The 14236-nt window shown below is 39.5% G+C and overlaps 2 protein-coding genes across 2 annotated transcripts in view; one reads left to right on the forward strand and one right to left on the reverse strand.

Annotated features, from left to right (window-relative positions):
- Window positions 1-14236, forward strand: part of Wdr19 (WD repeat domain 19) — a 73562-nt gene that overhangs the window by 44048 nt on the left and 15278 nt on the right. Inside the window, exons 22-30 of the mRNA XM_046450441.1 lie at window positions 1361-1501; window positions 1583-1665; window positions 2307-2390; window positions 3618-3764; window positions 4094-4218; window positions 6306-6418; window positions 7914-7982; window positions 11530-11607; window positions 13353-13449. Of these exons, the coding sequence (XP_046306397.1) occupies window positions 1361-1501; window positions 1583-1665; window positions 2307-2390; window positions 3618-3764; window positions 4094-4218; window positions 6306-6418; window positions 7914-7982; window positions 11530-11607; window positions 13353-13449 (937 nt within the window). The remainder of the gene's footprint in view (window positions 1-1360; window positions 1502-1582; window positions 1666-2306; window positions 2391-3617; window positions 3765-4093; window positions 4219-6305; window positions 6419-7913; window positions 7983-11529; window positions 11608-13352; window positions 13450-14236) is intronic.
- Window positions 1-14236, reverse strand: part of Rfc1 (replication factor C subunit 1) — a 110704-nt gene that overhangs the window by 7823 nt on the left and 88645 nt on the right. The window lies entirely within an intron of this gene.

Consider the following 14236-nt stretch of genomic DNA (forward strand, 5'->3'; position numbering starts at 1 on the left):
TTTACCCATCTAAAAAGAAATATTTTCTACTACAGCCTAAATATAAGCTTCTAATTAAGACTGGAAGTTAAAAAGTGGCATATAACTTTCCCATTTATAGGCCAATATAATTCAATAAGAAAATGAATGGAAAAAATTAGAGTACATCCTAACAATGTAACATTAGAGGACTAAAACAGATTCATATGTATTGACGTGGAAAGTCTCTGAACAGGCAAAATGCTTTGCACAGAGTAGATACCAACTCAAGAAGCTCAATTTTGGAATAAAATTAGTGTTTTTTAATTTAGTTGGTCTTATAAAGATTGAATCTTTTTTTTTTCTATTTATATCTAAGTTATTACAAAAGGAATGCAAGTTCATCATACTCAATTTTTAAAAATCACCCAAGGATGTTAATGTGAGAAGTGAGAGTCCAATATTCACTCCTCCGTCCACACTCTGTAATGATTCCATATGTTGACATCCTGAATCTTATGGAGCTCAGAAATATGTATGTCATACAGGGTTTCTGCTAAACATAAAATCACTCCCTCAACAGCAAAGGGTAGCTGTTGTCCACTCTGTAACGTAGCATTTTGCTTGCTCCCGATCTTTCCAAGTCAATATATATGAATCTGTTTATCCTTTAAGAGAGTTTATGTTCCTTTTCTTGAATATACCATAATATTTCATCTACTCCATGTTAAATAGGGTTTTCTTTCCCTATTTTAAAAAATACTGCAAACACTACAATGACTGTCCCACCCTGTACATATTTTTTTAGCTACCAAAAATGGTATTTCTGAAGGATATATTCTTACAAGTGAAATTTCTAGGCTATAAAATGTGCTTTTAATTTTTGATATTGCTAAATTGCTCTCAAAAAGAAATTATAGTAATTCATGCATATATTGTTCATGTATGAACATATTCTCAACATCAGTGAACCATTTAGTCAATTTGATAAGCACATATACATATAATTTTATTTTTTGTGTATTTGAGTGAAGTTGAGCATGTTTTTATTTATTTATTGGCCAGTTATATTTTTTATTAATTACTTGATCATATCCTTTACTAATTTATCTCTTGGGTTTTTTATATTTTTTTACTTTATTCTTTATGTGCTCTATCAAATACATTAACCACTAGCTACATGTAACTGTTCAAATTAATTATCTAATCTACAAATTGAAAATTCAGTTCCTCTTTCACACTCGCCATAGCCATATTTCAAATGCCCAGTAGGCACTTGTAACTATTGGCTACCATGTTGGACAGGGCAGACACAGATTCCCATCCTCACAGAATGTTCTACTGTACATCTGCTTCAGATGAAATAGGATCTGACTCGTTAGTCTTTGCTCCATCATTTCAGGAGCACGATGAAGTGTGCCTGGCCGGAGTGGCCCAGATGTCCATAAGAATGGGAGACATACGCAGAGGGGTTAACCAAGCCCTCAAGCACCCCAGCAGGGTTCTTAAAAGAGACTGTGGAGCCATATTGGAAAATATGAAGGTAGTCCTTTCTCTGCACAAATGTTCATGTGGTTCTTACACGTAACAAATTTAGTACCTTAATGATCCTGTATTATTTTAGCAATTTTCAGAAGCAGCTCAACTGTATGAAAAAGGCCAGTACTATGACAAAGCAGCCTCTGTTTACATCCGCTGTAAGAACTGGTAAGAGCTGGTGATGGTTCGTTTCCAGGCAGGTTTGGAAATTAATGTGTTGGGGTTTCCCTACTTGTCTCCTTGTCAGTCTTCCTACCTGACATTCTGTTCATACCCCAACTGCACCTGCCATCTTGTTTTTACCACTTAGATTTAAGTTTACATGAATAGCCTTTGCCCAAAGAACAGCACATTTTGCTGATTTTTGTATGAGAATGTCCCTAATCAGATAAATTACAAGGAAAAAAACAAACAAAACCCAAGAGAGTTAATTAACTAACCTTTATCTTCCCACATAGGGACTATCAGGAGGCAAAGCAATTAAGTTTACTTTTTCCTTTTGCAGCCAAGATTTTTGAAAGATCATAACTGTTTTTTCGTTTTTGTTTTTGGCACCAAGAATTGAGCCCAGGGGCAGGGGTGCTCTTCCACTGCACTATATCCCCAGCCATTTTTGTTAGCCCAGACTGGCCTCAAACTTTTCGAGGCCACAGCCTCCTGCACAGCCTCCCAAATCACTGGTATTACAGGCATATGCCATTGTGCCCAGCAGATAATTGTTTTTTGAATCCTAAAATCTAGCATTTGTTTGTATGCTGCTACTTGAGGGAGCACAGTGCTGACATCATTCCTTGTGTCTACTTCTCTAGGGCAAAGGTTGGCGAGCTTCTGCCTCATGTTTCTTCTCCTAAGATCCACTTACAGTATGCCAAAGCTAAAGAAGCAGACGGAAGGTTTGTACAATTTCTTAAATTTATACAAACTTAAAGAAGTTTGATAAATTCATCATTAACATTTACAATGCTCTAAGAAAGACAAAGCAGAGAAAGATAGAAAACATCCTTTATATATAACCTTTGCTGGTCTGAAACGACAGTCTTCAACATCTTTCTACATCTCATACCTCATGCCTTTTTTTATGTATTCAGATATAGACTGGGATATCTTTGTATTTGAAGGTAAATGGAGGAAGTGGAAATTTGGCCTAATGAGGCATGAAAATGGAATTAAGTGATCATCATTTTATTAAGGAGGATAACTTAGAGATATAGAAGGAAAGAAAAGTAAAGAACCATGAATTCCACACACAAGACTGGCTGTGCTGTTTAAACCATAAAACAGTATGAAAAGCTAGAAATGAATAATGAATATTAAATGCGCCAAGATCTTCTCCAGCTTAAAATAGTACAAGAAACTCAAAAACACTAATATTGGAAAAGAGGCTCAAGACAAGAAGGCAAGTCTCGGAGGAAATACAGTTATGAAATCGCATGTGTGTAAACATGAAAAAGTTTCACCCCATGAACAGTAATAAAACTATGCCACCATATTTGGAAAATGTATTCTAAACTAATAACCATACTGTGAAAATGCACTTACTTTACATGACTGATGGAAGTGTAGATTTCACTTTGGAAGTTTAAACTAAGAGACTTTTAAGTGTTAGTGATACCCTTCACTTTTTGAAAAGTAACTTAGGAAATGGAGAGATACACTAACAGTCTTGTTGAGATGGAAAGAGTTGGAGAATTAGTTCAAGCCGAAAAGAAGTCCTGAGCGCCATCTAGAGGTCAACACACAAAGACTTTATATCATTGTTAGGCATATATAATTGTGAAAAATTATTATGTTATCTATGTTTTATAAAAAAATCCTCTATTGCTATTATAATATTCTCACTCAAAAAGGAAAAAAAAGTAACATATAAAGAAATTATATAACTTTGATTCAAGTGAGAAAATACAATTCAATATTGGCCTTTTACTGTTTATCAAACCCTTACAAAGAACATATTTTAGTGGGAGAGTTCCTGCTGTTTTTTTCTGATGAAATAAAAGGATGTTTAAGGAAAACAAGCAACGATTGCAACACAGTAGGAAAGTGACCCAAACACTTATTGTTATTTCCCTCCTAAACTGACAGTGTTGGGAAAGTTTATCTCAACCAAGTATTTCTTACAGATACAAAGAAGCTGTCCTGGCTTATGAGAACGCCAAGCAGTGGAACAGTGTGATCCGCATCTATCTGGATCACCTCAACAACCCGGAGAAGGCCGTCAGCATCGTCAGAGAGACCCAGTCTCTGGACGGGGCCAAGATGGTAGCCAGGTAACATAGCACATTCACACTTTTGGACTTCCAAAAACTAACTGTAAAAGAAGGACCCTGCCTCCACTCGTCAAATACTTAAATTTGAAAAGAATATTTATTCTTTTTGATTTTTTAAATCAGCTCTAGGTATTTAAATCCAAAGGTTGTTTGTGAATGGTCAGCATGAGCATTTGATTGTCTAGTATCATAAGCATATAATGAGGACTGCAGTTTATGTAATAAAGTTTTATTTTTAAGTGATTTCTCCTGATTAAAAACGATTTTATTTTGTAAAGCACAGACTTATTTTATATGAGGGTCAAGCTAATTGAAGTACTTTATTCTAGGTTTTTTCTACAGCTGGGTGACTATGGGTCTGCCATCCAGTTTCTTGTCATGTCCAAATGTAACAATGAAGCTTTCACCCTGGCCCAGCAACACAACAAAATGGAAATTTATGCAGACATTATTGGTAAATATCATTGTTTCTCTATGTTCTCTAAAAGCTTTTATCATAGAAACACTTTGACTCTTACCATCTAATTATCAGAATGGTGTAGGCCTAACCACACTGTCGTAAATGTGTACCACGTAGACACACACGTGAATGTTATTGCTAGATTTCAAGATTCCTACAACTTCAAGGTGAGATTGAGTTATAAGACTATGTGATTATTGCAAGGTGTGGTGGTCTACTCCTATAATCCCAGAGGCTCAGGAGGCTAAGATAGGAGGATTTCAAGTTCAAATCCAACCTCAGCAACTTATCGAGGCCCTAAGCAACTGAGTGCGACCCTGTCTCAAAAGATGAAAAAAGGCTGGGGATGTGGCTCAATGGTAAAAAAAAAGAAAAGAAAAGAAAAAAGAATATATGATTACTAAAGCTAGGCACTGAAGGCCTGTAGTCCCAACTACTCAGGAGACTAAAGCAGGAGGACTGCAAGTTTAAGGACAGCCTCAACAACTTAGTGAAATCCTGTCTTTAAAAGAAAGAAAGAAAGATATATGAGTGTATATGATTATTTTGATGAAAAGTAATATTTTTTGGCATGCTTGCCACTGTTCTTAGAAATTACTGAAATAATTTTTAGACCTTTATATCATGAACCATATAATTTATTTGTGTTGTCTTTCTTTAGCCTTTTTTCATTGTGGTAAAATAGACCTTACCTAAAATTTCCATTTAAAAAGCTCGGTTCTGGGGCTGGGGATGTGGCTCAGTGGCACTTGCCTTGTGAGCACTGAGCACATGCTTTACCACCCACTGAGCTGCACCACAGTGCTCAACCTTGAAATCTTGAAATCGTTTCTCTCCACACCCTGTCACTGTCACTGTCTTCCTTCACACTTGCAGGTGTGAGGCCCTGGGTTCGATTTCCAGCATTAAGTACATTCACATTGTAGTGCAACTGTCACTACCACCCATTTATGGAGCTACTTCATCATCGCATTCTAAAACTCTGTACCCATTGTACTCCCCCCCACATTCCCCTCCTGGTAACCGCTTTCTACTTTGTGAATTTGACTATTCGTGGTACCTCATGAAAATGGAATCAGAAAATATTTGTCTTTTTGTGTTTTTTTCTTTTTTAAAATTCACAAAATGACCCTAAATTGTTAAAACTCATGAAAAATTTTCTGTCTCCATCTTTAAGAGAACATTTGTTGGGAAGTCATTAAGATAATTGGTGGAAATAAAAAGCTAAAGAGAACAAAGAAGTAGAGATAAAAGCAACTTTAGACCTGCCAGTGTTTCACTTGACGGATGTTTGTCCTAACATTATAAGTGACCATTGCACTAAATCATCTAAGTTTTCATAGATAGAGAGAGAGAGATGTAGATAGATAGAGATGGGGAGAGAGAGAGAGAGAGAGAGAGAATCCTCCCATAGGGTTCAGTGTCCAACCTTTCTCTTGGAAACTCTGTATCTGCCTTGGGCTGGACTTGTAGGGCTATTGTTACCCACTGAGCTGCCCTGGGTAAGTGTATGTAATGAGTTGGAACCTGTGGAGCTGTGGAGCCCTTCTTCCTCTGTGCTTAATAAATTTAAAAGCCCTAAACCAAAAGAAAACAGTAAGAGAAGAACAGTAATAATGGTAACTACCCTCATTGGCCATTTTGGATACCCTCTTTCCCTGCTGTCTGGCACACACAGACTGTTGTTCAAACCAGTCCGTGCTGGGAAAGGGAGGTGGGTCACGTCTGTGTTGGGTTGACTCGGCCTCTGAAACTCTAGGCAGATTGTGGTCATAGTCATCGTGGTTCCTGTTGTCTTAGGAATTGAGATTTCAAGACTCAAAGAATGACAAAAAGCTCAAAGGCTAATAATGAATCATAACCTGGATTCATCATTTTCTCTCCCAAGTCCTGTTTAGAGTGAAACAAAGATGGAGCAGAGTTAATATCCAGGGTGATGATGATGAATGTCTTCTGATGAAAACAGACACTAAGGGGTTTAGTCTCCAGTTTTTAGACCACTTCTTAGAATTTTTTTTTCATAGCAATAAAAGGTAAACAAGTTCTGCTCACGTATTTTACTCAACCAACTTATGTTGTAGGTTCCGAAGACACGACTAACGAAGACTACCAAAGCATCGCCTTGTACTTTGAAGGAGAAAAGAGACATTTTCAGGCTGGAAAATTCTTCTTGCTATGTGGCCAGTATTCCCGAGTTAGTATTTGCCAAGAACACATTCCTGGACTCCACAGGAATGATTATGGGAGATGTTTTAAAATGCTAATATGCTTCCAAACACCCAGATTTGGGATCTGTCCACCTTTTTGGTTGTCCTTGGCCCAGGGGTTTGTACCCAGGGCCTTGTGCACACTGAGCACATGCTCTACCACCCACTGAGCTGCACCACTCAACCTTGAAATCGTCTCTCTCCACAAACTGTCACCCTCTTCCTAAAATCTCTCACATCTGTCCCTTTCATTCTAACTGCCATCAACCCAGAGCCCAGATGATCTTTCTTCTGATTATTCTGATAGTTTCCTACTTTCCCTATTTTTAGTTTCTCTGCCTGAAACTCATCCTTCATTTCATTACTCCCCAAACCTTGCTTTGCCTCAGGCTGGGAAACTGTCCAAACAAGAGACACCATGAGTTCAGCTCGGGGGTGAAGCTGAGTGTTGACTGTCAAGGCTGGCTGGCACGTAGCTTATCTGAAGGGGACAGCCGCTGCCCACCTCCAGCACATCAGGGCCATTCAGGAGTCTGAGTCCAGCAGTATACCAGATCATATGATGCTTCAAGAGAAACAGAAGTCTGGGTCTGCCAGTCTTAAAATCTGGGTCCAGATATTTGCAGAATACCTCACAGGCCAGAGAAAACACGTGTGTGAATTTCGCCTACAGGCCACAGTTTACTGTTTCTGCCTCTTAGAAAAAGGCCCACCTCCTCAGCTGGCACTCAAAAGGAATTTCCAGAATTTGACCAGCCAGCCTGAGCCTCCCAATCTGGCTCCAGCTGTTTCATGGAAGCACCACACTAGGTTCTCACAGCCAGCCCTTTACCAACCCCCTTCTCCCTCTGGCTCCTCTCTGTCCCTTCACCAACAACCACACACCCAACCATCCTGCAGGCCTCTCCCACCTCTGCCACCTTTGGACTGTCCCCACGCAAAACCATCTTAGCTTCTCAGAGCACTTAAAATACCAACTGGCCACACCTGTCTTTTAAGCTTTTTAATTTCTTTATGGGTCTGATGTTCTGGAATTGGGCAATTGGGACTTAAAATAATTGGTTCCTTTTATTATCACATCACACAGATCTCTCCCCAGTTAGATGGTGCCTAACATAAGAAGCGGGACCGCACACACCAGAGCATTCCTGCTATACACCGATCTCCCACAGCCCCACATACAGTTACAAGTGATCAATAAATATTTGTTGAAAGAATGAATGAAAGTCACTAGATCTTCCTCCTACAAGAGGGCATAGTTTGCATTTGCATTTCATCAAAAGTCAGAATAAGATTCTTCAGAGGGTTAACTGGATCCTTCCATTTCTTTTAAATTTTTATATTTAAGATCCAGCGCTGTGCAGGCCCCTGGTGAGATGAAGATTTTTTTCACAAACTAATTAATTTGTATGTGGAAATGTTGTTTTTCCTATTGTGAGCTCAGTCTAAAAACGTTTAATAGCTGTACGTTTCCCATTTTAGGCACTGAAACATTTCCTGAAATGCCCTAGCTCAGAAGATAATATGGCAATAGAAATGGCAATAGAAACTGTAAGTAAACTCTACAATGAAACCTTCAAGAATGCCAGTGTTTTTAAAAACTCTTTGAAGAAATTTCCAAATATATGCAGAAGGAGACCAAACAGTGTAACAAACTCCCACACCCGACAGCTGCCCACACATGGACAGTACTATTTTATTCATGCTCCACCTTCTTTCTTTGGATTATTTTAAAGTAGATCACCGTCATCACATCACTTCCATTCTGGATAAAAATCTTTGTCTAAAAGATAAGAACCTGGGCTGGTCAGGTAGCTCAGTGGTAGAGTGCTTGCCTAGTGGGTCTGAGGCCCTGAGTTTGCTCCCCAGCATCACAAAAAGAAAGACCCTGTGGGTTTTCTTTAGTTGCAGTTTGCATAACAGTGACGTTCACAGAGCCTGTGTGTACAACTTGATCAATATTTTCCTACATGTCAACCTGGGTGATCCTCACAGATCTTCAGTTCTACTACAAAAGGCGCCCTCATGTCACCTCCCAGTCAGCACCCTCACCCAGGGCAACAATCCTGACTCCTGTCCTTATAGTTTTACCTGTGATGAACTTCATACAAATGGAGACAGGCATGTGTATCCTTTTGTGTTGAGTTTCTTTGAATCAGTGTTATGTAGGGGAATGTGTCTCCTGTTGCAGGTAGCAATGGGCCATTCTTATTCACTGCTGTGTAGTAGGCTACTATATAACTATGTCACAATTTATTTATCCCTTACACTGTTAGTGGGCATTTGGGTTATCTCTAGCTTGGGCTTATTATAAATAAAGCTGCTGCCTTAAGCAGTTCATACCTTTTGGTGGACATAACACTCAGTTTTATTAGGTATGCCTCCAGGAAAACTATCAGTTATAGGGTATACATGTTTTTAGCAATAGTGGATACTGCCAAGCAGTTTTTTTTCAAGGTGGTCATACCAATTTACATTCTAGTGAGATGTTTTAGTCACTCCTTTACCAACACTTATTGGTCTATTTCAGTTTAGCTCTTCGGATAGATGTGTAGTGATATCTCATTATGGCTTTCATTCATTTTTCTAATGACTTATGATATAGAACACCTTTTCATATTTATTGACCATTTGAATATCCTCTCTTGTGAAGTATTCTTCTGTCTTTTTTCCAATTTTGAATTGTATCTACTCATCCTTACTGATTTGTAGGATTTTATTACATATCCTGCATATCAGTCTTTTCACTACACACACACACACACACACACAAATATAAATCATTCAAGATGTGGCTTATCTTTATTTTCTAATGGTGTCTTGATGAACAAAAATTCTTATGTCTTGATAAAGTCCAATTGGGAATCTTTTGTAGTTAATGCTTGTTTATTTAAGAAATTTTGTCCATTCTATGGTCATGAAGGTATCTCCCCTGTGCTTTTATGTACAAGTCTGATCATTTTAGCTTTCTCATTTAGGTCTATGCCTACCGAATTCATTTTTGGGTATGGCATGAGATGGGGTCAAAAATCTTTCTTTTGCATATGGTTATCCAATTGACCTAGTGCCACTTATCAAAATGTCATTCTTTCTCCACTGAATTACCATGGAGTGTTTGTCATAGATGAAATGACCAATATGTATAATTGATTTTATTTTTGATTTTTGATTCGTAAGTTTCTTCTGTTATTTTAGTTATCTTTTCACCACTACCACACTATCTTACTTATTATATGTAGTCTATGTTATAATCCATTTTAAATTTCTATGGATTTGCCTGTTCTAGACATTTCCTACAAATGGAATCATGCATGCAACATATGGTCCTTGGTGTAGTCTTCCATTTAGCTTAATGTCTAACACTCATCCAGGTTGTCGTATGTATCAGGACTCCATACCTTCTTATGGCTTAATGAAATTCCATGGTATGACTGTATCACATTTTGTTTATATGTTTATCAGTTGGACATTTGGATTGCTTCCACTTTTGAGCTTTTATGGATAATACTTATGTCAACACTTGTGTGCAATTTTTTGTGTGAACGTGTTTTCTTTTGGATATATTACATAGGAGTGGAATTGCTTGGCCACATGCAAACTGTTTAACATTTTTGATGAACTGCACAGCTGTTTCCCAAAGCAGCTGCACCACTTCATGTTCTCACCAGCACTATATCAGGATCCCAATTGCTCCAACAATGATTTCTTGATAATGTCAAATGCCCAGTTAGGGGTCAAATTTCCCAACTCTCACATAAATGCTTTTTTACAGCAGGTTAGTTCACATCTGTCTCCAACAAAGTCCTTGTGTTACGTTTGGTAGATGTACCCTATGCCTCTTTTAATCTCCCTCCCCACTCTGCTCTTTTGCTCTATCTCCTAACCCCACCTCCTGGCCCCTGCCATTCAGTTGTTAAGAAAATGGGTCATTTTTCCTGAGGAATTTCTGACATTTAGATTTAACTGATACATCTTTGTGGCATAATTTCCCTGTATTTCCTATTAAGTAGTAGTTAAATTTAGATACTTGATCAGACATAGATCTGACATATTTTGAAAAATGACTTCTTAGATGGTACGTGTACTTTCTATTTCATCGTTATCAGTAGGCTCATGTCTTAAGTCCAGTTGGGTTGCCGTAGGCTGAGTGCTTAAATAACGAATCCATTCCCCACAGTTCTAGAGCCTGGGAAGCCCAAGATCAAGGGGCTAGTTTCCTATTCCTGTGTGAGGGCTCCCTTCTTGACTCGTGGATGGCCTCTTTCGCACTGTAGCCCCACGTGGGCTTTCCTCCATTTATGTACACAAGGAAAAGAGATCTCCCTCCATTATATATCATCATACCTTCCAGTATGGCACACTGTTTTCCTGATCGATACCCCCCACTTCAGTGATTTCACTCTCAACTTTGTGGAGATGATTTCTAAGAGATCTGTAAGCCAAGGTCCCCACCAGAACCTCATCCAAGTTTCCCAGCTGCCTACCCCCTCTGGGCTCTGTGGCTGCTCCTTGACACCGAGCCCCGCCTGCAGGGGTGTCCTCAGGGAGCCGCTGCAAGGGCCAGGCACTCAGTAGGGTGATGTTGTGCAAGCTGACTATCCCTTATCCAAAATGCTTAGAACTAGAAGTGTTTTAGATTTCAGTCTTTTGGATTTTGGAATGCCGGCATAGATTAATTAGCATACTAAAATCTGAAGTGCTCCAAAATCCAAAACTCTTTTGGGCATCATGTTGGCCCTCAAAAAGTTTTAGATTTCAGATTGTTTTGATTAGGGAGATGCACCCGTGAAAGGCCCAGGTCTTGTGCTCAAGATGCGATGCTTTTTGCCAGATGTTGCTACACTGATCTTAAGATTTTTTTTATTGAAACCTAAGAAGCATATTCTCTGTACAAAGAAACATCAGCTGAGTAAAGTTACAGTTTCTAAGAATGGATTTTTATTGGCAACTAAAGACTCTGAGTCTATGTTTCCAGCACTTTACTACAGATACTTCCATGTATTCTTTTATTCCACATCCACAGCAAATGATTGTCTTTCTCCCCTCCTGCTAGGTTTAAGGTGCTGATTTGCTGGGGTTTTTTTCCTTTACGAAACAGGTTGGCCAAGCCAAAGATGAACTGCTGACCAGTCAGCTGATCGACCACCTGATGGGGGAGAGTGACGGCCTGCCCAAGGTAGGGGAGGCTCTGCTCTGTGGGTGCTCATGTCTTCATTCGGCCCAGCTTTCACCTATCAGCTATCAAGGCTTTGGAACACGGGCTTGAAAATTTGTCTCTGAAATTAGCTGCAGCTCATCTAGACAGACCCAAGTGTTGAAGGATGTTATGGATGTTCACTCTTTTTTGGTGGGTGGGTGGGTGGGTATTAGGGATTGAACCCAGGGGCGCTCAGCCACTGAGCCACATCCCCAGATCTATTTTATATTTATTTAGAGACAGGGTTTCACTGAGTTGCTTAGTGCTTCGCCATTACTGAGGCTGGCTTTGAACTTGCAATCCTCCTGCTTCAGCCTCCCGAGCCGCTGGGATTACAGGCGTGAGCCACCGCGCCCAGCATGTATATTTACTCTTTCAAGTTAGCGGTCCACCTGGGAAATAGCTGCATCCCTCCAGAAAACAGTCCCCAGCACCTTGACTTTTGTTTTAGTTTAGTTTAGCTGGGAATTATGAAAACAATCGCTGTTTCACTGGTCCCTAAAAATCAGTGTGCTTTGTTCAAATTTTTTAAATTATGGACATTAACAAAAATCATATTAAGCATAAAAACAACTCACTTTAAAGTAGAAATTAATTGCACAGATTATCTTTTCAAAATACTCCCTGAGAGTTCCTGCAGAAACTGGTCTTCTCCCTGTCCTGGTGAGAACAGACTTGCTAGCCTTTCAGAATGCCAGGAACCGGTTCTCCCTCTTGCTTTTATGGTCAAGGAATGCTGCTTGACCACTCAAGTCACTGATTTAAAGAGGGCTGTACATCTCACAGCTGGAGAGCAAGTAGATGCCTGAGTCCATTTCCTTTATTTTACAGATTAAGCCACTGAGACCCAGAGAAGCTAAATTGACTTGCCAAAGGACACAGGTCCTTGGTCTGATCCAAACCACCTCCCACTATGTCCACTTATTCCAATAACCTGGAAAGCAGCATCAAATACATGATGAAAGGCTCTCAAGCACAGGCCTGTAATCCCAGCAGCCTGTGAGGCTGAGGCAGGAGGATCATGAGTTCAAAGCCAGCCTCAGCAACATAGGGAGGCCCAAAGCAACTTAGTGATATCTGACTTAAAATAAAAACTAAGCAGGCTGGGGATATGGCTCAGTGGTTAAACACCCCTGGGTTCAATCCCTGGTACCAAAAAAAAAAAAAGAAGAAGAAGAAAAGAAAAAGTCTCAAACTAGGATAGGAATAAAGTGATCAAAGGCCAAAGAAAATTTTTATAAAACAGAGAATTTATATGAGTTTTAAATTTTTTTTTCAATCTTGGAAAACTGGTATATTGTGTAAGAATGCATTTCCCTCCAAATATATGAAAGATCCTCTGTGAAGCAGGGTTGGGAACAGAGACTTGGAATCCAGACCATGATGGTCCAAACCCTGGCTCTGGCTGTCTCCTATTGTGTCAATTTCTCATCTATGAAATTAGAATAATAACCATTTCTCCTAGGGTAGGCCAAAGGACTTAACAGAATTAATATTTCTTAAGTACTTAAAGGGCTACTGGGTACATATTAACCTCTGAACAAATTCCTTTATTGCGTTTTTTTTTTTCTAATTATTTTTTATTTTTTCCTTTATTGGGTTTTTAAAAACAGCATCAATTCTCAGTTACTGGCAGATGAATGTGATTGTAAGTGTAGAATCATAGGTGTTTTTCCCCTTAGCTAATGAAGAAAGTGATGTTTCTCTAACGGTTTGTATGATAGGACGCCAAATACCTGTTCCGCTTGTACATGGCTCTAAAACAGTACCGAGAGGCTGCCCGGACCGCCATAATAATTGCCAGAGAAGAGCAGTCTGCTGGTAAGTGCCTCACATGTACATTTTGTTTGTTTTGGTTTGGGCTTTTTATAGTGCTGGGATTTGAACCCAGGCCTCACACATATTAGGCCAGTACTCTAGCACTGAGCTGCCTCTCCAGCCCCAGTCCCTAACAGTTCTTTTTCTACCCAAATAGATGGTAGAATCAAGCCCCAAGCCCTTTTCTGACAGAAAAAAAAAGTAGGCAGATTCTAATTTAGACTTGCTTTGAATCCGAAAGAATAAGGAAATAGCCAGGCACGGTGGTGCATGCCTGTAATCCCAGCAGCTCAGGAGGCTGACGAAAGAGAATTGCAAGTTCAAAGCCAACCTCAGCAATTTAGCAAGGTGCTAAGTAACTCAGTGAGACCCTGTCTCTAAATAAAATACATAATAGGGCTGGGGATGTGGCTCAGAGGTTGAGTGCCCTGAGTTCATTCCCCGGCACCAAAAAGAAAAGAAAGAAAGTAGGAAGTAGCCATTTCTAGGTTTCAGAGAAATAAAATAATAGCTGTCACAGAGGGACATAGAGTAACTGGACTGACCCTTCTCCTGTGGGGTACTCGTTCAGCCGTCCTTTGCAATCTTACAGTTCCTGACTCTGGACGACTCCTCTGACCTTCCCAGCCCACAGCCCCCTCCTACAATGGCATTTCCTTTCAGTTCCATGTGTTTGACCTTAACCGTGTAAGAGATATCAGATGGTAGAAGATAATCATACTGTATTACTATGCACCTGGTTCTTTGTGATCTACAGGACTACTTATGGAAACTCCAGAATGTTCTATGG

The sequence above is a fragment of the Marmota monax genome, unplaced genomic scaffold (assembly GCF_021218885.2).
Source record: "Marmota monax isolate L192 unplaced genomic scaffold, Marmota_monax_Labrador192_F-V1.1 WCK01_AAM20220418_F8-fsc00025, whole genome shotgun sequence".
Classification (NCBI taxonomy): domain Eukaryota; kingdom Metazoa; phylum Chordata; class Mammalia; order Rodentia; family Sciuridae; genus Marmota; species Marmota monax.